This window comes from Stylophora pistillata, chromosome 14 (genome assembly GCF_964205215.1).
Source record: "Stylophora pistillata chromosome 14, jaStyPist1.2, whole genome shotgun sequence".
NCBI classification, from domain to species: domain Eukaryota; kingdom Metazoa; phylum Cnidaria; class Anthozoa; order Scleractinia; family Pocilloporidae; genus Stylophora; species Stylophora pistillata.
The window spans coordinates 18,518,276-18,541,574 of NC_142532.1; the positions used below are offsets into that span (position 1 = coordinate 18,518,276).

The 23,299-nt window shown below is 37.5% G+C and overlaps 2 protein-coding genes and 1 long non-coding RNA gene across 4 annotated transcripts; 2 read left to right on the plus strand and 1 right to left on the minus strand.

Annotated features, from left to right (window-relative positions):
- Positions 1-5,396: 5,396 nt before the first annotated feature.
- Positions 5,397-15,788, plus strand: LOC111325746 (putative RNA polymerase II nuclear localization protein SLC7A6OS). Of its 2 annotated transcripts, none has more exons than XM_088745163.1 (11): positions 5,397-5,537; positions 5,685-5,786; positions 6,544-6,611; positions 6,817-6,912; positions 7,294-7,361; positions 11,495-11,623; positions 12,581-12,693; positions 13,053-13,152; positions 14,404-14,495; positions 14,971-15,069; positions 15,288-15,788. In XM_088745163.1, exons 1-11 carry the CDS (start codon positions 5,465-5,467, stop codon positions 15,344-15,346), a joined length of 999 nt encoding a protein of 332 aa, XP_088601289.1. In that variant the 5' UTR covers positions 5,397-5,464; the 3' UTR covers positions 15,347-15,788. The 2 variants fall into 2 exon arrangements, with proteins under 2 accessions (XP_088601289.1, XP_088601290.1); XM_088745164.1 differs by having other exon boundaries at positions 5,514-5,537; positions 5,651-5,786.
- Positions 7,667-10,545, plus strand: LOC148716954 (uncharacterized). The gene is made up of 4 exons (XR_015995370.1): positions 7,667-7,724; positions 8,995-9,141; positions 9,525-9,599; positions 10,484-10,545. It is a non-coding gene; the product is annotated as an uncharacterized LOC148716954 (long non-coding RNA).
- An 804-nt stretch (positions 15,789-16,592) lies between the features above and the next one.
- Positions 16,593-23,299, minus strand: LOC111325724 (ATP-sensitive inward rectifier potassium channel 11-like). The gene is made up of 3 exons (XM_022929592.2): positions 23,200-23,299; positions 21,142-21,494; positions 16,593-18,290 (listed from the first exon to the last, which is right to left on the minus strand). Exons 1-3 carry the CDS (start codon positions 23,270-23,272, stop codon positions 17,472-17,474), a joined length of 1,245 nt encoding a protein of 414 aa, XP_022785327.2. The 5' UTR covers positions 23,273-23,299; the 3' UTR covers positions 16,593-17,471.

Here is a 23,299-nt window from a genome sequence, read left to right on the forward strand (position 1 = left end):
TGATCGTAGATCAGGGGATGGTCAAGTTGAATTGACGTGACAGTCTCCTTTGCCTCGCTAAAATTACTCTCCTCCTGAGCTGCTCGGATATCACTGTCATCAGCATCTCATTGGCGTACTAACGCACTCTGTCTTAAGAAGAAAGAGGTGATCTGGGTAGTTGTGAGGAATTCCGATGACTGGAAATTTCTTGTCGTGCACCATCGGTGCCCCGGGCACGCCGCATATCTCGAGCAACTACCTCAGCGTCAAGCTTGTGGCCTGTCGTCTGCCCTATTCGAAATTTAGACAGAAGGTACGAATTTTGTTTTTCGTTGAATCTGTAAGCCTTCTTTATTACTCTGAGAGCCCAGCCTTCTTTCAGAGAAACACGAGAATCTTCCTTTCTCACAGTATACTGGGTATACCGACGCACTATCCTTTGCCCTTTGTAGTAAATCTGAGATTGAAGTGTAAAAGTGTTATCGTGTGGTTATCAGACCTTGAGTGAAGTTTTTGTTTTTTTCAGTCTTTGGTATATTTATGACAGCCCATTTAGGGTCTCATGTGGTGCGTGTTTGCTGGGATCGGACGGCGGTTACGATAAATAGAAATAATTCGCATTGGTACACTGAAATGCTTGTACAGAATGCTGTTCTCCCCCTACATTCTCAGGAATTATTGATCAATATATACATATTATCTCTATATATATATGAAAAACAACCATTGAATTGTTAAAGAGTCATTCAACAAACTGAGCAAGAGATATCATAGTTTTCCTACAGCTGAGGCCGTAATTTGCATAATGGTGATCGATGTAACAACCGTATGTACATTTTCGACTCTGATTTTATTTTCTTTCTGCTCTCACGCAACTCTGATTGTATGATTTCTCTTTTACCTAATATCTTGTGGCATAACAGCTAAAAATTTCCAAACTTAAAGTTGATTTCAAAACCTTTTTCTACCTGGCAGGGAATAATTAGATTAGCGTTTGTTTACACAACATATCTCTTTGCTCGCTCAGGACACAAACATTTGTGGTATTTTCAAAAGGAAGCGTTCCGATTCAAAGCCTCAAATTTTACTCGGGTATTGAATAATGACATTTTATAACGAATATCAGTTAAAAATTTAAAAAATTATGTACCAGGTATACTTTTATCGCTTTAAATTTTACCTATTTTTCGCCCCATGTACAGCACTTTTTGAGGGTGTTGCTTAAGGGACAAAAAAAAAAAAAAAATCACAATATAGCTGTGTACGGAAAAATTAACATAACACAAATGAATGGGAAGACTTTTTCTTAAAACGTGTGAAGTTTGGTGTTAACTGAATTCATTTTAAGCCTTCAACGGAGCTTGGGTTTTGCAGTGAATTTTGGACAATTTGCCAGGCGGAAAACCGCACTTAAACCGCGTTTTCAAATTTTCGCAAATTTCTGAAAAATTAACACTCGTCGGAACTTTTAAACTTGATTTTTGAAAACAGTTTACCAAAGGGTATCGTTGAGCAAAATATGAGCAATTCACCAAAATGGTTGGTGACGGACGATTCTCGATCCTTACAGGCAGCCATTCTTAATGATTGGTTTTCTTCATATCTAAAAATCGCACGCAAATAACGCAATTTGGCCATCCTATTTCAGATAGAGCTGTCGTTGGATGTGGTGTTCCTCAAGGATCAATTTTTGGACCATTACTTTTCTTGCTATATGTCAATGATATCCACAGATGCTCGAATAAATTTAGGTTTTACCTCTTTGCAGACGACAGTTACATTCTGTATAAGGACAAAAATCTGAAAGAAATAGTCAACAACTGAACGAGTTACAAAACCTATATATCTGGTTGACAGCCAGCAAACTAACTCTTAACACGAAAAAATCCAACTTTGTAATTTTTCATCCTTACCAAAAGCGACTGGCTTACCAGTCAAACCTCTGCATTTCTGATAACGAAAAGAATAAATATGTTCGTCTCGAGTCTAAAGTTTACATAAAATATCTGGGTGTTCTTATTGATCAGAATCTGTCTTGGAAATACCTCATTGACTCTATTGTTACAAAAATTAGTAAAAATGTTGGGCTACTTGCAAAGCTACGCCACTTTGTACCTCGACAAATACTATTAAATATCTATAAGTCACTAATCCACCCATATTTAACCTATGGTCTTACTGCCTGGGGTCAAGCATACAAGACTTATCTTAAAAAAAAATTCTTATTCTTCAGAAGAGAGTCCTTCGTCTGCTGTACTTCGCAGGCTGGCATGACCATGCAATTCCTTTGTTTATTAAAGCAAACGTGCTTCCAATAACTTTTCTTTATTACAACTCTGTATCAACCCTAATGGACGATAAACAATTCCTTCTCTCGGATCGGAGTAAAGCTGTGGAATAAGATACCAAGCTGTAGAACGGATCTTCCAAAGAAATATAGGCTGCTAGTTTCGAAAGAAACTGTTTGGGGCTGCGTCGGTGGGAGTGACGAAATAATTTGGATATAGCAACAAAGTTGAAATGGTAAATTGGCCACCGTAACGATTACAAAAGCTAACGTTTCGAGCGTTAGCCCTTCACTCCGACGAAGGGCTAACGCTCGAAACGTCAGCTTTTGTAATCGTTACGGTGGCCAATTTACCATTTCAACTTTGTTGATATATCCAAATTCTTCCAAAGGAAGCTTTCAAAAAAGTTCTTCGCAAATTGGTATTTGATATCTTGGAAAAAGAAGATAACCTTCCGGTTAGCTCAATGGATAGAACGCTGGACTGTTGTGCGGGAGGTCGAGGGTTCGAGCCCCGGCCGGACCAACACTCAGGGTCTTAAAATAATTGAGAAGAATTTGCTACCTTTCTATAACATCAAGAAATGATTAGATATTCTAGTCTTCTCGGATAGGTCCGAATAAATGGAGGTCTCGTCTCCTGCAGGGTTGGGGTAGGAGACGTTTATAATAATAATAATAATAATAATAATAATAATAATAATAATAATAATAATAATAAAAATAATAATAATAATAATAAAAGATTTATACCGCGCCAGTATCCTACTGGTCAAAGGCGCCTACAAAAACTTTAACATTAACACTTAAGACAGCAAATATTAATTATAAAAGGCTTTTCTAAAAAGAAAAGTTTTAATCTACTTTTAAAAACAGACATAGACGGAGCATTTCTAACTTCACATGGCAAAGCATTCCATAATGATGGTGCTGCTACAGAGAAGGATCTTGCGCCATATGTTTTCAAGTTATAGGATGGAGAAACCAGAAGGTGCTTGGATGTAGCAGTAGTAGTAGTAAACTTTATTTTCAGCTCGGATTGAAGAGTAGCGCATAAGCGCTAGTATCTCCGAGAAATGAATACAATATAATATATGGGAACAGTTAAAATAATATATAGATGCTAGTAAAATGATATGTTAAAGACAATTAACTAAGAATTAAGAGAATAAGGAAGAATAAGTCTAGCTAGTTACAAAGGCAATGCAGTTGTTTCTGAAATAAGTTACATAAGTAGTAGTTCTAAGGGCGTCGTTCAACATGTTCCATAATTCAGGTGCTAGAAATTTAAAGGAGTTTTTTCCAAAAGTTGTGGTGTTGACACGCGGTAATTGCAGCTTGTTTTTGCCTCTAAGCCCATTGGTGTTGGTTTTTGTTATAATTAATGCCGATACGTAGGCTGGTGTGGCTGCTCGAAAGGATTTGTGAACTAGAATTAACGTATCGATAATTCTTCTCTTACTTAGGCTTACAAGTTTCAGATTTTCCAGAAGCTCCTCATATGTGCTGGCTTTATCAGCAAGAATTATTCGTAAAGCATGTTCATTGAGGAGTTCTAACATTTCCAAATTCCCAGCACCACAGAAATGCCAGATAGTGCTGCAGTGCTGAAAATGCGGCATGATAAAAGCCTTGTTAAGCTGTGCGTTTGTTTAGTTCCTTAAGATGTGTCTAAATCTTTTGATAACTCGATTTTGATTGTGTACCCTTGCGCAGATATTAAAAATATGCTTGGAAAAATTGAGTTTGTTATCCAAATTGACACGAATTGGACGATGAGCGTAGTTGACGCGATGGGGTGTAAGATGTAAGCAACTCACAAATGTACGACGGTGCCAAGTTGTTAAGTGCCTTGTAGGTTATAAGTAAAATCTTAAAAATAATACGTTGATTAACGGGAAGGCAATGAAGATTAAAAAGAACAGGCGTAATGTGATGCTTTTTTGTAAGTGTGACAAGGCGCGCCGCGGCATTCTGGACGTGTTGTAGCTTTTTATAGTGTAGGCTGGTAGGCCATACAAAAGGGAATTACAGTAATCCAGCTTCGAAGATTAATTTCCCACACACGAGATTACTGTGTGATGGATATCCTCCCCTAGGGTGGGATGGGTGGGAGGGTGGGAGGGTGGACTAGCCCGAATGGTTCCTATGTTCCTTTCTAGTCCTTCCCCCCTGCAAAACTTAATGCAGTGAAAATGGACTAAATTAAATATATTCAAATCCCCATGATCATTTAAAAAGAAGGTACATAGATTCACCTTCTAAGTTTAATGTCTTCTTATCGTTTTCTGTGTGACTCTGTGACTGTGTAAATAACGACTCCGTGTCCTTGGATACTAGACGATTTAAGTTATTCAGGTACTTGTCTTGCCCCGCCACGATAAGCTTTCTAGCTATTTGCGGGGCAAACTATCCCACTTTTATTTTATGTAAAAAGATAAAAGAATAAAAATTGTTGTTTTTGTTGTTGATTAGAACAAACAAAGAAATAATAAAAAATAAATGATAGAATTAAAGTTAATTTTTATTAAAGAAAAAATAAAAAAACAGATATGTTACAGGACACCGCATTATTTAAATTTTAAAATCTTTCTGGCACAGGATTTTCTATTTGTTACTTTATCAAGTTTCGGCAGAAGCGTATGGTCCACAGTCTGGTTTCAGATAAAGAAATCTTTGAGAGTGTTTATGTTATTGAGCCTTTTATGTTAAACCTTATTGGAATGAAAACAAAAAAATCCATTCGTTATAAAAAAAAAAAAGTCTATGTTTACGAGCACACTGTTTTTAGGAGAGAATAGTTTGAGTAGCAAAGTGAGCGAGTTTCTTCACTCCAAATTCACAGGGGCAGTTGTGGTGACGCGCAATAACCTGACCGAAAAACACCCAAACAGCTTGCCACGCGATGTAGAAGGGCCGAAAGCCAGAAAAACGGAAGAGGCATTTAAAAATTGCCCAAAAAGTGTCAAAAAAAAACTTCCTCGACGCAATTTAACATTTTCTCTTTTTTGTAAGCCTTCACAAAACACCACAAAACTCGAGGTAGATTTATTGACAAATGAACCACTTGGGTGTTAGTTTGAGAGATGGTCTCTGATGCGTCCGCGAAACTCCACTTTAGGTTATACCACATACCTCGTATATGAGTATGACAAGCTCACCTTCCCATCAAGCACGCCAAGACGAGATGTCAAGATGGCGGCGGATGATCGTTCTGTTGTCTTGAGGATAAAACGTAAAAGAACAGAAGATCCTCTGGATGCACTGCGTGAGTTCGTTTCCTGTACTTTCTGATTAAGCTTGTTCTTTTTTAATCTGTGTCCAGTTCAAGAGGTAAATATTTTTCTTACTAAATGCTGCGTTCACAAAAATGGTACACAGTATTTTTTCTCCAACCTTGAGGTATTTTTAACAGTTGTCGCTCAGGTTTTCAAGAAACCCTATATTGCAAAGAACGAAGACTTTGAAAAAGATGCTCCTGATTTCAAGAGTGATGAATCAACATCTACTGATACAGGTGTGTGGATTACAACTGACATGTCTCGTAATTTTTTTTTTTATAAAAAAAAAAGATAATAAAAAATGTAATTTCTTCGTAAATGAAAAGCTATCATCAAACTAAACTTTTTTTTGTAGTTCACATCGTGTTGTGCATTGCTGGTAGACTGGCAGCGAATATCCATCTACCAGAAATTTTGCTGAGACACGGGCTTGAGATTTTTAATCTTGGGATGGTAATATTTCTGAGCTAAGATATTTTGTCTCCAGAGAAGATTTTGGAAAAAGTTTATCTTTGGAAAATACCTAATCTCGTCTTGAGTCTTATTAGTGACCTGTAAGATAGAGATGAAGGTTAGGATGGGATAAGCATTTTACCTGTAACATAATTTGGTTGAAGGAGAACATGAGTTATCAAAGTCTATGCAAGCATTTATTTTCTAATGTGGTATGGGTTTTTCCTCGGCCTTTTTCAAAATTTGGCCTTTTTCAAAAATTTCAGTGACAAGTACATTGTATAAATTCAAGTTCTTGGAAAGCATTTAATTACCAGGAAAATTAGTGAAATAGAATCAATATTGATATCATATCAAGGAGAGCCTATCACCAAATAACTGAAATTCTCAACTAAATTTCCACAATAAATGATGCTTTCAAGAAATTAACAGGAACCTTCAGCAGCAATCACAGCATATTATTTTTATATAATATTGTCAACATAAAGCTTACGAGAATGTGAAGCCTCTCTGACAGTGAACAATTTCTTGGGATTTCAGTTGAGCGAGTTTTCAAGTTTGTTGGAAGTATACCACAAGGAGATGAAACTAAAAGAAAAGATTTGCTGGTGAGTATTGTGTTGACTCAAGAAATCAAGGGGCTGGAATCATGCAGAATTCATATTGCCTTTAAAAATTTCTTTTCTGAAAATTGTTAAAAGAGATTACGGTACCTTGAAAACTTCAGTGAGTTAATTTTGAGTATGTTATCAGTTTTGTAGAACAAATTGATTGAAAATCAGGTATTGTTTTGTAATTAATTTTTCATTGCAGACTAAGATTAAACAATCTATTAACCATGAAAACTTGGCTAAATCCCATATTCAAACACAAGAAGCTTTGCAAGACAGGTTGCGGAAACAGAAAAAGGTAAATCTCTTTTTTCTGATATAAAGTTATTTTTTCTTAATACTTTCTGGCCTCACTGATTGAATAATAAATGTAGCCCTTTCACCAGTTCCTCGCTTTTTTTTTTCACCACAACAGGATGTGCTGATGTTTTTTTATTTAAATGTTTCTTTTTATTTATGCTGCAACCCTAAGGATGCTATAAATCAAAGCCTGAGTTAGAGAATGGTAACATTATCATTCTACTAAATAATATTCCTGTTGTACTTCATTTCTTCACAAAAGTGGTGCATTTGTTCTCAGTTTAATCAAAGTTGCATTTCCTTTGTATTTGTGTAGCTGTGAAACAACTATTAAAGTAATATCTGTAATTAGGTTAACAACAAGATATTATCTCCCCAGCTTCTGAATCAGGAGGCCAGGTTTAAAGTCATTTCCTCAAACAGGGAAAATGAAAATGAATCAACCAGGTATAGAGCCTTTACTGTTGTATTATGCCAGAACATTTCTATTCAGACCATAGAAATCCATTGAAATTGATATGATCATATCCTCTCCTGATCCCATGTTACGACTCTTAAGAGCGAGTTTCTGTAAATACCACGGATAGGTGTGCAAGACAGAAAAATCGAAATCTCCCAAACTTTGTCATATTAAAGCCCTTATGAAACTATTGTAGAAAATACTAGATTCAGTTTCTTGTGATTGATATTTTCTGAAAATAACACTTTTTTTTAATTTTCACCTCCAAGAGGCCCTTAACCACAGAAAAATGTGCTTCACATCCTCGTGTGGTGAATAGAAATGGAATCAAATACCATGACTATTGCGATGTAAGATGATTTTATGACCCTTCCTTTGTATGAAAACATTGTTGTAATTTCAAAAGATTCCACTCTGAATTTTTAATTTTTTTTCAAAATCACCCTCTAAAACAGTTCCATTGCGACTATCAATTTTGCTATTTTTCAACAGCAAAAAACCCTTATTGGTACATGGCTTTCATTGTCCAAATGCTATTCCAGAGAATGAGCAATCCTTTTTCTTTCAATTTATGAAATAAAATTTTAGGGCAATTCAAACAGCAAGTTTTGAGAACTGAAAACATAGGCGGTACTTGCGTGAAATTTACGACTTTTGAACTTGCAGTTGCAATGACTAATACAAGGAGTACACAAGAGAATTTGGACAGCAGTTTAGAAACTTTGAGAATTTGATCCTTTTCCACCAGTTAAAAAACTAAGCAAATGATTATGACTCCGTAGTGGCAATTATCTGAAAAGAAAAGCATTTTTATTGTACAAAATTGAGCTGTAAACCTCTTGACAACACTTCCCGTACCTGCACATTTGTTTACTTTGAAGCATGGCTTGTATCAGTTATCTAAAGATGAAAAGTATTGATCAAAATGTTTGCATTTTGTCTGAGAGAAATCATAAAAGCAATGATGGAAGAATAGGACAAACATTTACTCACCTCATATACATATATTTTTGAAAAAAGACCAAAGTCCCTCAGCTAAACTAGATTGCATGACATCTTCTTTGACTAGACCCAGGTAAGGGGGTGGGGGATTTGGGCTTGGGCTTGGGTCCAACACAGACAAAAACATTCCCTAGTAAATCCCATAACGGTTAAGAAAAGCTGTGTAGGCTTTTAGAAAGAAAAAAAAACAAAACAAACTGAACAAAATCAATCTTGGGACAGGAGCCGATCTTCTGTTGGGAATTAAATAAGAAAAAAATGAGAATCCTTCCATCTCACCAAATCCCAAACCTCCCTCCCATTAGGTGCTTATTACCCAGGAAGAAAACCTCAGGCCTCTGTGATGGATTGAAAAATATTCATATAGTTAACAACCAGACAGCCTAGAATCTGAAGGATTTTGTTGGCATGGGATCCTGGCAGGAACAATTTTGGCATCAGGCGTAATGTTCTATACTTTAATAAGAATATACAAAGTTGATAAAAGTCGAAGGCCTGATTAAGCCGTATTAAGATTAGGATTAAGCCATATTTCCAAGCTAATTATAAGTTTTTTGCTTCCAAACATAAAATCAAAGAACGTTGATGCTGGAATGTTCATTTAATTTGTCGGTATAGACCCTAACTGTTACTACAACTGCATGCCACCAGACATTCTCCAAGTAGGGACAAGTAAGGAGCTTTGTGTCATCCTTTGATGTTCATCACCTCAATGTCAAAATGTTCGCAAATGGAATGCAGCATGGAAACACTAAGCTGTCACAGGTAACCTACCTTGTGGGTGTCACATAAGTTGAAAGTGTCAAAAACAATTGGGTGCCTTAGTCCCACCTCTAAAACAACTGCGCGAACATTTTCGTTTGCGATTTACTCTTCAGCAGCCATAATATCGTCGTCTTGATCAGATTCTGGATCGTCCGAATGATATTGCCGGAGTTTAGAGGCTCATCTTGAAAAGTATGACTGCAATTGCTGTTCGGTCAAAAATTCACTTACTGTGAACAGTTTTTCCCCTTCTTGGTTTCGTGTGTAATGCATGTCACGTGCAACATCCACTGGATAAAGTTTCACTCCTGTTGCTTGCTCAACTTTAAATTTCACATCTAAGTACTGTTGCTGGGAATCACTAAACCTCGTTGCCTTTTTAGTGGATGTTAAAGCCCACCCTTGTGGAAGAACCTCAGTTGTTACCAGGCATTGACTTGACTCAGCCTTCACAGATGGTAGGTTGTTCGCCTCACAGAGTAGTTTATCATGGTATAATACTTTGACCTTGTCCATAAGACTTTCTCTGACCGGTCTCTGTACCAGCCAGGAGCCCATGCTGATAAAATCCTTCAGATCCTAGGTAATAAGCACCTAATGGGAGGGAGGTTTGGGATTTGGTGAGATGGAAGGATTCTCATTTTTTTTCCTTTAATTTGCAATAGAAGATTGGCTCCAGTCCCAAGATTGATTTTGTTTGTTTGACCTTTCTCTGTACCTGCCAGGATCCCATGCCGACAAAATCCTTCAGATCCTAGGCTGTCTGATTTTTTTTTTCTTTAATTCGCAATAGAAGATTGGCTCCAGTCCCAAGATTGATTTTGTTTGTTTGACCTTTCTCTGTACCTGCCAGGATCCCATGCCGATAAAATCCTTCAGATCCTAGGCTGTCTGATTTTCAGTAATAAGTATTTTTCATTTCATTGCGGAGGCCTAAGGTTTTTTCCCGGGTAATAAGCAGCTAATGGGAGGGAGGTTTGGGATTTGGTGAGATTGAAGGATTCTCTATTTTTTCTCTTTAATTCGCAACAGAAGATCGGCTCCAGTCCCAAGATTGATTTTGTTTGTTTGTTTGTTTGTTTTCGAAAAGCCTACACAGCTGGTTTTTTTTTTTTTTTTTTTAGTGATTATGGGATTTACTAGGGAATGTTTTTGCCTGCTTTGGACCCAAACCCAAACCCCCCCCACCCCCACCCCCTTACCTGGGTCAAGTCAAAAAGGATGTCACACAATCTAGTTTAGCTGAGGGATTTTGGTCTTTTTTCAACAATATAAATTATGTATAAGAGGTGAGTAAATGTTTGTCCTATTCTTCTATCATTGTTTTTACGATTTCTTTCAGACAAAATGCGAACATTTTGTTGAATACTTTTCATCTTTATATAACTGATACAAGCCATGCTTCAAAGTAAACAAATGCGCAGGTATGGGAAGTGTTGTCAAGAGGTTTACAGCTCAATTTTGCACAATAAAAATGCTTTTCCTTTCAGATAATTGCCACTACAAAGTCATAATTGTTTGTTTAGTTTTTTCACTGGTGGAAAAGGATTGAATTCTCAAAGTATCTAAACTGCTGTCCAAGTTCACTCGTGTACTCCTTATATTAGTCTTTGCAACTGCAAGTTGAAAAGTCGTAAATTTCACGCAAGTACTGTCTATGTTTCCAATTCTCAAAACTTGCCGTTTGAATTGCCCCAAAATTTTATTTCATAAATTGAAAGAAAAAGGATTGCTCGTTCTCTGGAATAGCATTTGGACAACGAAAGCCATGTACCAAGAAGGGTTTTTTGCCGTTGAAAAATGGCAAAATTGATAGTTGTTGGATGGAACTGTTTTAGAGGGTGACTGAAAAAAAATTAAAAATTCAGATTGGAATCTTTTGAAATTACAACTATGTTTTCACACAAAGGAAGGGTCATAAAATCATCTTACATTGCAATAGTCATGGTATTTGATTCCGTTTCTATTCATCACGTGAGGATGCGAAGCACACTTTTCTGTGGTTTAAGGGCCTCTCGGAGGTGAAAATTCAAAAAAAATCATATTTTCGGAAAATATCAATCACAAGAAACTGAATCTAGTATTTTCTAAAATAGTTTCATAAGGGCTTTAATATGACAAAGTTTGGGAGATTTCGATTTTTCTGTCTTGCACACCTACCCGTAGTATTTACAGAAAGTTCCCATTGAAAGTACTGTTAGTAGGATTTCACAGACATTTAAGAGACCAAAGCTGATGTTTTATTTTTCATTTTTTTTCTGCACTTTTGACAATGATTTTATAGAAAAAAGATCTGGCATATGTACAGGTTATCTCTTATATAGTATTATTAAGAAAAGGTATTTATATGCAGCCAATCAGAAAGTAAAGGGGACCTGACCATGGTGGAGACTGCATCAGGCGGAGCTGTTGATGATGTTGATCTTGAGGTGCAGAGGCTTCTAAGTGTGTATGATCTTGTTAAAGATCAGGAATCAATAAGGTATGCAGTAAGATTCTCTCTGGAGTTCATTTTAATGTGATTTGTCTATCATTTTGTTTTGTGGGAAGAAAGTTCTGTATAGTAGACTAGAATATCAGTAGCCAACTCGCCACAGACCAGTAGAAATTCAGTTTTGGCTAGTGCTTTTTTATTTCTACCAGCCACTTTGGCTAGTAAAGAAACTAAAATTGACCAAACTAGTTTCTGTCTTTCTCATGGTAGACAAACACAAACACTTTTCTTTAAGTTTCATACTGGACCTATCATGTTACCGGGAATGTGCTGTTCAGCATTTATGCAAATTTAAGCTTGTTTACTTCTTGATGTGTGGCATGAAACAGGTAACTTAGCATGTTTTATTACACGACTCTGGCAGTCAGAGGGCCAATAACTAAAATCAAACTATCAAAATGCTCTATTGCTGGTCAATATTCTCTAAGTATTGGACCGGGCACTGTCCCGAATGGTCCCGAATGATACCACACTTGTGTCCTTTTGGACTTCAGTCGCATAATAAATCTCTTATTAACCAAGCCTGCTCGGGACCGTACTGAAAGAATATCGGCCCTCGGTCTTTTTTGTACAGACCTCGCTGCGCTCGGTCCGTACTGTCAAGACCTCTGGCTGATATTCTCCCAGTACGGCCCTCGTGCTTGGTTAATAAGATATATTTAATGTTGAAAGAAGTATTTGACAGACAAGACAACATTTTCTGAAAGCAGTTATCAATGTTTGTTTTTGTCACAAATTTAGTTGAACAAAACATGAGCTTCCTAATGAAATAACACAAAAAAATGTGCAACACTGTTAAAGGCATAACATTTCATTTAGCAGGACAACACATAGGTGATTTGTCATCCCATGCTTCGTGACAAAACTTAACTAGATGGCAATAAACAAGCTGGTTACATTTCACCTGTATAATAGGTAGCTACATCTTTACCTTCCTTAATTTAGTGAAAAGAGACGAGAAGAACGAAAAGCAAGGAAGGCACAGCAAGCTGCTGATGTTAATGCAATACTTTGCAACTCTGTCAAGATGATTCGGGAAAAGTTGACAGTAACTGATGGTACTGAAGAATTTTTTTGAATTTTCAGTGTGGTTTTAATTTCCTCAAATAAGTTTTACACAATATTTGTCGCTCTTTCTTAGATATTTACAATGTATTTTTCTGTGGCAAAACTATCTGATTCACATACATCATGAATGAGCTATCAGCTGTAAGGTGTAACATGCACAAATAAGTTAGGATGAAGTTTAGTTGTGACTACCTCAATTATCAACTGAGTCATATCAACTTTTTTTTGTATCTTGCTTTCTGTATGCGAATTCAGTTAAAAGAAATTCATCTCTGAATTTACTTTGGTATTTAGCTGAGCAACTCAATGGGGTGTTTTACGAACACTTTATAAAATCATAATTTTACAGATTTATTAAAGGAAAGAGCAGAACAGAATAAACCAGAGGCAGATGGATATGTCTATGATTTTTATTATGCTAATGATCATCTTGGACAGCTTGGTGATATGTAAGTGTTTGTTAAAAATTTTTCAAAATCTACATCCTTTACAAAATGTATACACTCTACAACTAGTTTAGCTTAGGCAAAGGATGGAGTATTCTTAAGTTTCTTATTAAAACTTAAAAAAAATCTTTGGAGAGGGCTTTTAAAATATAATTATATTTTAAAAGCCCTAAATATAATATAATTAACAATTATTCACCGAAGGTGAGGTGAATATCGTTGAATAATCCCCGAGACGAAGTCGAGGGGATTATTCGACAATATTCACCGAACCTGAGGCGAATAATTGTTTTAGTATAATTTCAGAGCTGAACAACAGAGAAATCTCTAAAATCATAACATTTTAGTAACATTTATTAACATTTTAGTTTAACATTTTATATGAACCGCGCGGAGCGGTTTATATAGCGTCATATAAGGAACCGCTCGACCAATCAGATTGCTGGAAACTCTTTGTTCAGCTCTGAAATTATACTAAAATGTAATTATTATAAAGCTTCTTCAGACCAGCAATGTGGGCATGAATTATTTGTGCAAGGAAGCTCTTTCTCGAGTTTAACTCTTTACACTGTTGTGCGATTATCGGAGGCGGAAGGAAGAGTGGAGGCCAAGTATATATTTAAAGCTATACATTTAATGGGAAGAGGAGCTCACAAGAGCGAGGCCTTAGGTCAACTGAACTGTTGCATAATCACATCAGGATATTTATAAGTCGAGCGCGGTTGGTAGGTAAGAGGATTAAGGGCTAATCCCACAACTGTCACTGGTGAATCAAACATGAAGGTCATAAGAATAAAAGAAATGATCAAGATTTACATTCTCCCTGTCAGTACCATGGGAAATGTATACAGAACAGTGAGGAGATTATGCATGCTGATATTAAGATGTAAACGGCTAAACAGTGCCGTAGGCAGGAACTAGTTCCCCTAAGAGTGAACTTGTTCAGCTTTCAGTCGAATGGTCACACATTCGGGTTTCCATTCACAGACAGACGTAGAAGAGGGAACAACCTCATGCAACAGATTTTAGCGACGTGTAAAAGTTCTCTTTAGCTTTAATTTTAGTGAAACGTATGATGTAAAAGTATCACATTTAACCCTCGTTTGAATAGTCGTCACTCAAAGTACGAGTTTTATTAACATATTAATTATCTTGTTAAAGTATATGCTTTTTCTTTTCCAGGAGGACGACTGAGTTAATTACTTTCCCTTTATATTTGGCTGACAATTGTAAAAAAAAATCTTTCTCTCATAGAATTGAAGTTTTGCCTTTCGACTCAGACCTTGTTCATGAGAGTCTTGATGAGGAATTTGGAGAAATATATGACGATGAAGATGATTCTAATGGTTGGTAGATAGTATATTAGGCTGTACTTGGGTTCTTGTTCACTTTAAACGACTCGAGAAGAGGTATTTCGAAGGTGACCTTGTCTTAGCGTTGAATTAGTAATTTATTCATGGGCTGCGCGCGATTCTCTGAATTTGTGGAGAAGAAAAAACAGAAAGATGAAAAAATGAAAAAGCTGTTGTTGCTCTTATACGTTTCTGAGTAATTTAATAACTCAAGGGTGCTAACAATTCTGATGCTTAGGGAAGATCAGATCAGTTCGCGAAATGATTTCTATTTTTCTTAGTAAAAACTTGTGTTTTGTAGATATTTGCCCCGCCTTTAGAGGACAATGTATACATTTTGATCATCTCTTCATTCTCTTTTCACCTTGTTTCCTTGTCTCTACCATTCCCGAAAAATTTGCCATCCTTTCTAAGTTTTGTCGTTAACATCAAAGCTCTGCAATAAATGTCAACGATGTAAATATTGCAGATGAAGGAAACTGGCGAAATGATTACCCTGACGAAGATGAGCAGTGGTCAGATTCTTCCCAAGACAGAAAATATTACGAAGATTACGGGTTTAATTCTGGTGAGTTCATTTATAAGAGCAAAAAGTATCAAAAAATAGATTTTTGGTTCGGGAGATGTTGCATGCCAACGTTATTAAAATATGTCTAAAAAGAATAAGTATTGAATGCAGAAAAGCAAGGCGTTGTTTATGTAATATAGCAAAGGACAATATTAATACTGCTTAAGAAACTTGTGACTTATATCGAGGGATTTCAAAAATGTGTGTTTTCCTTTTAGATGAAGATTATCGAAGGTATGCTTTCGACGACGATCGCTCGGACGAAGAGGACAGTTAAACTTAGTGTACTTCACATAAGCAGATCAGCAACGCCGTTATATCGAACAGAAATACCGTGTGCGACATGCTGAGGTTTCCCTCCTCACGGAAAACCAAGGAAACCATCCGCATCCTAGTATGAGTGCTGTAGAAACTGTTCGTGGATGAAGTGCTGAGATGTAAAAATATTGGGAAAAAATTATCCAAAGAGGGGATAAATATGTTTTTCGTCTTAGTTAGGTGTAGAATTACTATGGACAAGAAAAGAAGAATAGACTCCAGGTGAAACTCAGCCGATACGGAAATATGAACTAAGTTAACAGAGACAGTTGTTCGGTTGCCTCCTAGCTTATTTACCCAAGAGCTAGCTTTTGTCTCAATACCAATTGTATGAAAAGCACAATGTAAATGCAATGATATATTCGCAACCAAAGTTAGAAAATTTTTTTTAATTTCCCATATGTGAAAACTTTCCCAGATGAATTGTTCTAACTGAAAACAAATGTCGGAATTTTGGAGTCAATGTTTTCCAGAAGACGTGCTGCTGGAAAGTTGTTTTACCAATCAATAACGTAAATGAATAGGGTGATTGTACGACGCTTTAGCCATATCAGAGACCGCCTTCGGTATGACGGTTCACAGTCTTACAGCAGAGTCTTTTTAACCGATGTACACTGTAAACGACTCCTAACAACGCAAAAAAAGACTTTCCGACGTCATAAAGAGGCCTTCGGGAAGGCTCTCCCCAGCTTTAAGGAACGAGCCCCTACCCCAGACTCACTCGTGGCGGGAAAAAGAGAGAACATGAGAACGAGATTGCACAAGGTACTGGGCGGCGTAAAGCAACGCGAGCCGACGCGTACTCGGTAATTATTCTGTAAGGCCAATGAGAGCGTTTTCATAGGCACTAGATAGAACATTACCAAAGAACAGACTAGAACGAACTTTCTTTGCGATCATATCGATTCATGTCAATCTCAAATTCGCACCATTGTCCGCACTCGACCCAGTACCTCACGGTATGAAATTAGGCAATACCTATGCATTACAACCAAAATCTCCCTTCAATGGTAAATTAATCAGCCTTCAAAACAACTTCTCAATTGACTCCTATGGTGATCTCCATAAACGATGTCATGGCTTTAGTCACTAAAACCGACAACGGTCGTTTTCAGAACTGTCGAACCTTCATGATAGACAAATTTATTTCTTTTGGCTTTGCTAATCGCGAAAGGTAGCTTGATCAGGCTAATCAACTAGAGAACTCTTTTACTGGTATTTATTATTGTTTTTTAAACATTCGAGTAAAGATATAAAAACAGTTGACAATGAGTTTAAATCAGAACTAAGAAATGATTAAATCGTCTCGATATAAATATTGATCACTCAAATCACTTAACATTTACTCCAAAAATAAAAGGCAGAATTTGTTCATATAATTACAAAATAAAGAGTAAAAAAAATGTATTTTACTAAAAAAAAGTGGTTTAGAAATTGCAGTAGGTCACTTCAAGAATACAAGGTACTTCTATTTACAAGATTTCAGACTAGATCTTTGAATATGTTGCTTTGTTCTTTAAAACAATGAGCCAATTTCTCCGAGTCGATCATCACTATCACCGTAAATTTTTCGGTTTTTCTTTTTTTCCTTTTCCTTTTTTTTTTTCCCTTTTTTTAACCGCATCTTTCGTTTAACAAAGTCTTGACAGTGATTGATGACCTCCGACACGGAAATGCTACGTCAGCGGGTATGCGGTCAACAACGCGGGCTCAAGTGTCCTAGGTCTAAAATTTAGCGAAATTAGCGGAAAATAATAAGGGCTGACCTTTAAAACCGAGGAACTCTGTTTTCGTCGAAACCACTTTCCAATTTCCAAAGGTTTAAAGGAGGAAATTAATTTTTGAAAATTTTTAGGAGGTTTACCAAATTTTTGGAGGTTGTTCTGTAAAAGAAAAGCGGCAAGGAAAACGACGCCTCGAAGCAACAGAATAGGAAATCAACCATGCGAACGACTCAAAATCCGTGTTTCCGCGGCAAAACCTGGCGCATGCGTATACGTTATTCAGCTCTGTCGGTCCTCTATAGATTGAACTAACTTTCTCCGCAAATGTCCTCCATTACTGGTCTCTGTACATCTTGTGTCTTATGCGACATCGCAGTTACAGTTGTTCTTAGAATAGGTGATGGAACTCACGGTCGATGATTCATTATTTGGCTCCCCATTCACGTGACAATCGCCGTTCTCAGTTTCCACCTTTGTCTTTTCTGTTGCCGTCTTTTCATATTCTTGACGTTTCATCTTCCTCTGGTTTGATCTCTCGTATTCCTTGGGTGATATTTGAGGTGTTTTCACTTTGTACCTTGTATCGAAAGACGACAGGTCTGTCCTGTTATCAGGATGCAGTAAGATTGGGTGGAACCGCTGACCCCAAAGAATTTCATCTGCTAAGAAAGAAGTCTTGGCCTGGGTAACCATACTCGTTGATTCCACGACGCCCTCTAAGACTGCGATGAATTCCATACGGGAATTTGCGAGCTCTTGAGGCCCAAGTTCGTACAGCGGGCTGCGCTCGTCGATGACATGTACTACTGTCAAAGGTAGTAACAGAAACGGTTTGATGAGCTCGCCGACCTCGCTCCCATGCTCGGTGGTGATGGGAAGTTCTGTTTGGGAGAATAAAATTTCCTCCCCAGTCTTTGTGGTTCGAAAGCAAAAACAGTGAAGAGAGATTGCCACGTCTAGTAATTGGCTCTTGCGTGCGTCGCCTACCCGAAACATCAAAGATAGGAGTCCATCGTATGGCGCCACGACTGCCTGCTTCGAGAAAATGACCGTTTGGCCCCTGGGACGGGGTCGAGAAAGTTTGGCGAAAACGAGGCCAAGCAGTGACGTAGACAAAAGGAAGCCGGTGAGAGATTGGAGCAGAAGACAAACCACGGCCTCGGGGCATTGCGGGGTTATCTGCGGTAAACAAAAAAGATTAATGACGAACATTTTTTATTGCATGCGCTGAAAAATTCAGGAAAAGCAAAAAAGGGTTGGCTTGTCCAAGGTTAGTTAGTAAAAGCCACATTTGCAAGTTTGATTTCGATGGAAAAAATTAAGCTAGTGCCGCGCCGGTTTAATTTACTACCCAAAGCTTGTCATTATATTGAAACAGTGTAAAAACCGGCCAAATAGGAACGGAGAGGGAAATCTTGATTGATTGGAGGTCAGTCGGTAAGCTAAAGAAATCGAGTTCGCAAAAATTCCGGCGTATTTAATTTCGCATTGTATGAAGCGTTCAAGTTAAGCAAATTTTCTCTTCTTGCTGTCGATCCAACTCTGATTCATATGTACGGAAAGTGTTCTGATTGGCATGTCTACGTCCACTCCCGATTTCTTTTAGGAAAGGGTAAGATGTAAGTGAAAAATTCAGCTGCCCCTACTTTCAAAGAAGTCTTAAGGTCAGCACATACGAGGGGACTAGTCCCTGCGACTAGTCCGTGCGACTAGTCCCGGCGACAAGTCCCGGCGACAAGTCTTTGAAGGGTTTACACGAGGGGACCGGTAGCAGGGACTAGTCCCTTAAGGGTGTTCACACGAGGGCACTCAATTACACAAGAACATAGGAAAATTAAGAGGCAAAAGATGTTTCTTAGTCTGGGGCGTCACACGAAAACAATGAAAATTTGGTAACTTTTCATTGTAGCACTATTAAACATCAATGCAAATGAACTACACTTATTCAGTCGGATTATTCATGCTTTTACGTGTTCCGTTTTTGTTTTTGTTTTTATTTTTAACAGACACAGAGTCAAATAGGGTAAAAATTCCATCAAAACGGCTCCAAGACATCTGTATATGTTTACAAAACTAGAAATAGTTTTTTATTCAGAACTTCAGTGGTAGAAATTTAGAATTCAGGGAAAATTCATAGAAACTGCAATGTTTACAAATCATACTGACCCGTGATTGGCTTATTTATCGTTTAGTCGCCGGGCCTGGTCGCACAAACAGTTCACACGAAGGGACAAACATTAGTTTCATGTGACAAGTCCCTGCGACTGGTCGCACGAATTCAAACCAGTTTGAATTCGTGCGACCAGTCGCGGGGACCAAATTTTAATCCCTGCGACCACAGAAATGTGTGGTTCACGCGAAGGGACTAGTCGCATGAAACTGGTCGCTGGGACTAGTCGCAGGGACTAGTCCCCTCGTGTGTGCCGACCTTTAAGGTCTAAAGAGAGTAAATTTCCTCACTACAGTACTAGAAAAAATGTTCCATCGAATCATCAATAGCCTAAGCTGGTTTTTAGCCAGAGTCTACCTAAGCGATCATACATGCTCGTAGCTATTGCTTTAAATTTCAGCGAAAGTACGAAGGCTGAGAGCGTTTAACCTTGGTTTCAGGAAATCAAGTTTTTTCGCAAACTTTCCCGGCTAAAACAGCGAGGGTATAAAAAAAATGCCTTGCGTCTGCCCTTAAAGAGAAGACATTTTCTATTGTCGCTTTATATTAGCTCTTGGTTGTATGCAAAACTGGTAAACGTGTCGAGTAACATACCACGTACCAAGAGCCTCAGACGGCTAACTTCAAGGCAATGATCGAAGTTCTCTTAATAACTAAGTCCTTAGCAAGGAAACAGTCTTCATTAAAGCTGTGCTCCAAATAGTGAGGGACATTTATTGGCTGAAAGAGGCTTTTTTGTCAAAGCGATATTGTACATTGCTGAGAATTGTCACCTAAAGAAGTTACTGGCGTCATCACTCGGCGTTATTGATATATCTCTGGACTTCAATATCAAACCAGCTCTTTTTTTTTTCTAGACAAAATATTTATACTCGATATGAGTTTTGTTCCCTAGAAAGTCACTCAGTCAGATTTGTCTCACAATACAAAATTAAATCAAATTCCTTTGCCATGCTGTACTTTCCAACTTTTTCCATTAAATCAAACCGGTCAGTATTGATTTGTGCCTAGAGTCACAATATACACATTTCTTATCTGGAAACTTTCTGTAGTAGTTGGCTAATTTCACATTTCTTCCAATATACTTCTATGTCCTAGGCACAACAAGTTAACCGTGATTTTATTTTTTTAAAGTTAGATCTGAAAAGTCTTGAGATTTCTAAATCCTCACCAACCGTAGATGGAAAAAAGCGAAAACTCTCCCAATTTTTTTGTTTGCCCTCTTTTCCGCTTATTTCGAATTTACCGAGTAATTATCTTGCTCTTCATCAACCGGAGACGTGGTTTTGTCTCGGAATGTTTCTCTCCACAGCCAGTATCGGGTTATACCGCTCATTAAAAAACGTCATTTTGAATGCTTAATCCAATATTTCATAGTTCCCAAGCTTTTATGAAGTCAAGAAAAGTTAACCATCATTAGTCAGAGGACATGTCGCTTGTTATGTAAGCGGAACCTATTTATCAATCAGTTTTTTTCACTGTGTCAAGTTGGCGTCAAGTAATAAAACCTATTTGCGTAGTTTTATAACTTTAAAAAAACACTATGAAAGTCGCGTGATAAATTTAACATTTTTTTAATTAAAAGCATTTAAGTGGCTTTTAGGTTCAAAGGAACCCAGCGGTGAAACTGTTCAAAAGCTTTTAATTATTTTGTCAAACGTTTCTTCTTAGTTTTTCTATTGCGGCAACAGGTAGTATTCAGTGTTCAATTCCGACACTCAATTGTCGCTTACCTCTGTAGTATATCTTTCATTGATGATACTTTTAGTTTTTTCGAAGCGTATTAAGTGTCGCGGCCTCAAATTTTTGGGGTGCTTTTTGTAGGAATGCAAAAATAATACACAAAAGAAGAAATAGTACCTGTCGTCCACCGTATCCAATGGTAGTCTGAGTTTCCACTGAGAACAAGAAAGCCGATGTCCAAGAATCTACATTGTCCACACAAACGGTTCCATTATCGTAATGCAACCGGAGCCAGAAAATCGCAAACCAAGCTGTGCCGAAAAATGTCCAGCTGAAGATGAAACCGGCTGAGTAAATAGCTATCACCCATCGCCACTTGGCATCAATTATAGAAGTGAAGAAATCCGCCAAGAAGCGTTCTTTCTTCAGAGGAACTCTGTAGGGTCGCAAATTTACTTTACCATTTTTGTGCAACAAACGATGACGATGTGTCCTTGACCGACAGCTCCCTCTCTCTGTTGAAGATAAATCTGACGAGATAGGATTAGAAGTTATGTTAATTTGAGTATCTTTGTTTTTGCCGGACATATTTTTTAAGGTAGCACTGTCTTGTGGATGATCAATGCCGTGATGCTTACTCTGCGAACAGCTGAAACAGATCAGAGTTTTATGTACATCACGTCTGATATAAATTTCGTGAAATCCCGAGGTTTAGCCAATATTAACCCTATATTGTACACTTTTAAAAATAGTGGATTTCGGACGAGTAAAGGCTAAGTGGTCTGTCACGTGGCAGGAACATGTTAAATTTAGTTAACAAACAACTTGTTTTAGTTAGGTCAGCATTTACGACAACAGTTTGAATAGCATTTTCATATATTTTCATTGGATTTGTTTTCAAATCGACAGTGTCGATTATGAGTGTAATTGAAAGTAAGTTGTCATGTTCACATAAATTCCAAACTTCCTTGGAAAGGTTTAGCACAAATAGATGACGAAATTGGACTGGTCTTACCGAGTTTTTGCTTTTCAGTCTTACCCCTAAAGCGTAATGAGGAGTTTTACATGGGAAATGACAGTTTTCCGCTGGCGTTAATTTAAAGACATTATAAGGCACTGCACGCATGATGGAGATTCCAGCAACATTCAGTTGAATTATATTATTTACACTAAATGTTTGTTTGACTCACAACAATAATCACACTAGTTCTTTGTTTAAACGTTTAACTCTTAGGATCGTATGTTCGATTTTCCAATTTCCTTAATAAATTAGAGAATAGAAATGAGATTTTTATCTAGATGACGCTTTTTTGCTGCATGATAACTTGATATTCTAAGGTGGCGAATTTGGTCAGAGATGTCCTACAGCCGATACTGAACATATTGAAACAACGCCCGCGACAATTCTTGAAGTAAGCTGGCAGACAAAAAACTGTAGTGAGCAACTTCATGGGCATTAATGAATTAGCAAAACTACAACTTAGACAAACAAGGTTCAGCGTTCTTAGTCTTGCTGGTTCAAACAGAAAAAAAACTCAGTGAAAACGAGGACAGAAATTAGAATTCATTGTGATTCAAGTCCTCTAGAAACCGTTCCACCTTTATCCGGTGAGGCAAGTTAGAAATAACATAGATCTAATGACGAAAACTTTAACCTACTCGATCACCATAAGCATCTCCCTTGTGGCTTGTTTCAAAATTCGCCGATTTTACGCCTCACTGACTGGCTCCAGTAGCAGGTCTCCCCAACATACTGGGCCAACATTGTGGGCCAGTATTAGTGTGGTAATTGTGCTAGTATGTTTTATGTCCTTTTTTTGTTGGGGATTTCAGAGAAGTTATCACCAAGCAAGTCGCTGTGAAGCAAACACTTCTAAAAACAAATTGCAGGTTTTGAAGATCATAATGGGTTTTCGAAGAGGATACTCAGAATTTTTTTATCTTGAGATTGGAAGACCGAATACCTTTTTGAAATCCCAGGATTATTTCTCGGAGAGACTTGGAGTCCACTCGTAAAGAAGTGCTAAGATTTACGCTGCCAAATAATCAACACTCCAGTTCATTAATTGCTAAACAAAAATGTGATATTGCAGAATGTACTGGGAAATCATTGCAGAGCTACAAAGGGCTATATTGGTTTTCTTAAAGGACATTGCAAGTGACGGTACGTGCGTGTTGTTGAGAAGTGAAGCGGCAAGTTTGCTCTTCATTGAAATTAGAAATTCTGGGACATACCACTAAAAAGCAATCTTTTTTCCCGCTCAGTGAGCTTCAGAGAGCAAAGCTGGACAGCGTTCCAGGAAGCCATTTCACTCTTCACTCCAAACGTCCTGTG

What these genes read in the sequence shown, in the direction of transcription:
- LOC111325746 (XM_088745163.1), top strand. Translation starts at nt 5,465, where the DNA reads ATGGCGGCGGATGATCGTTCTGTTGTCTTGAGGATAAAACGTAAAAGA. An exon ending in AAAGATCAGGAATCAATAAG is followed by an intron (nt 11,624 to 12,580) that starts GTATGCAGTAAG and finishes TCCTTAATTTAG; the next exon opens with TGAAAAGAGACGAGAAGAAC. An exon ending in CGATGAAGATGATTCTAATG is followed by an intron (nt 14,496 to 14,970) that starts GTTGGTAGATAG and finishes TAAATATTGCAG; the next exon opens with ATGAAGGAAACTGGCGAAAT.
- LOC111325724 (XM_022929592.2), bottom strand. Translation starts at nt 23,272, where the DNA reads ATGGCTTCCTGGAACGCTGTCCAGCTTTGCTCTCTGAAGCTCACTGAG. An exon ending in AAAAAGATTGCTTTTTAGTG is followed by an intron (nt 21,495 to 23,199) that starts GTATGTCCCAGA and finishes CTATCTCGTCAG; the next exon opens with ATTTATCTTCAACAGAGAGA. An exon ending in TTGGATACGGTGGACGACAG is followed by an intron (nt 18,291 to 21,141) that starts GTACTATTTCTT and finishes TGTTTACCGCAG; the next exon opens with ATAACCCCGCAATGCCCCGA.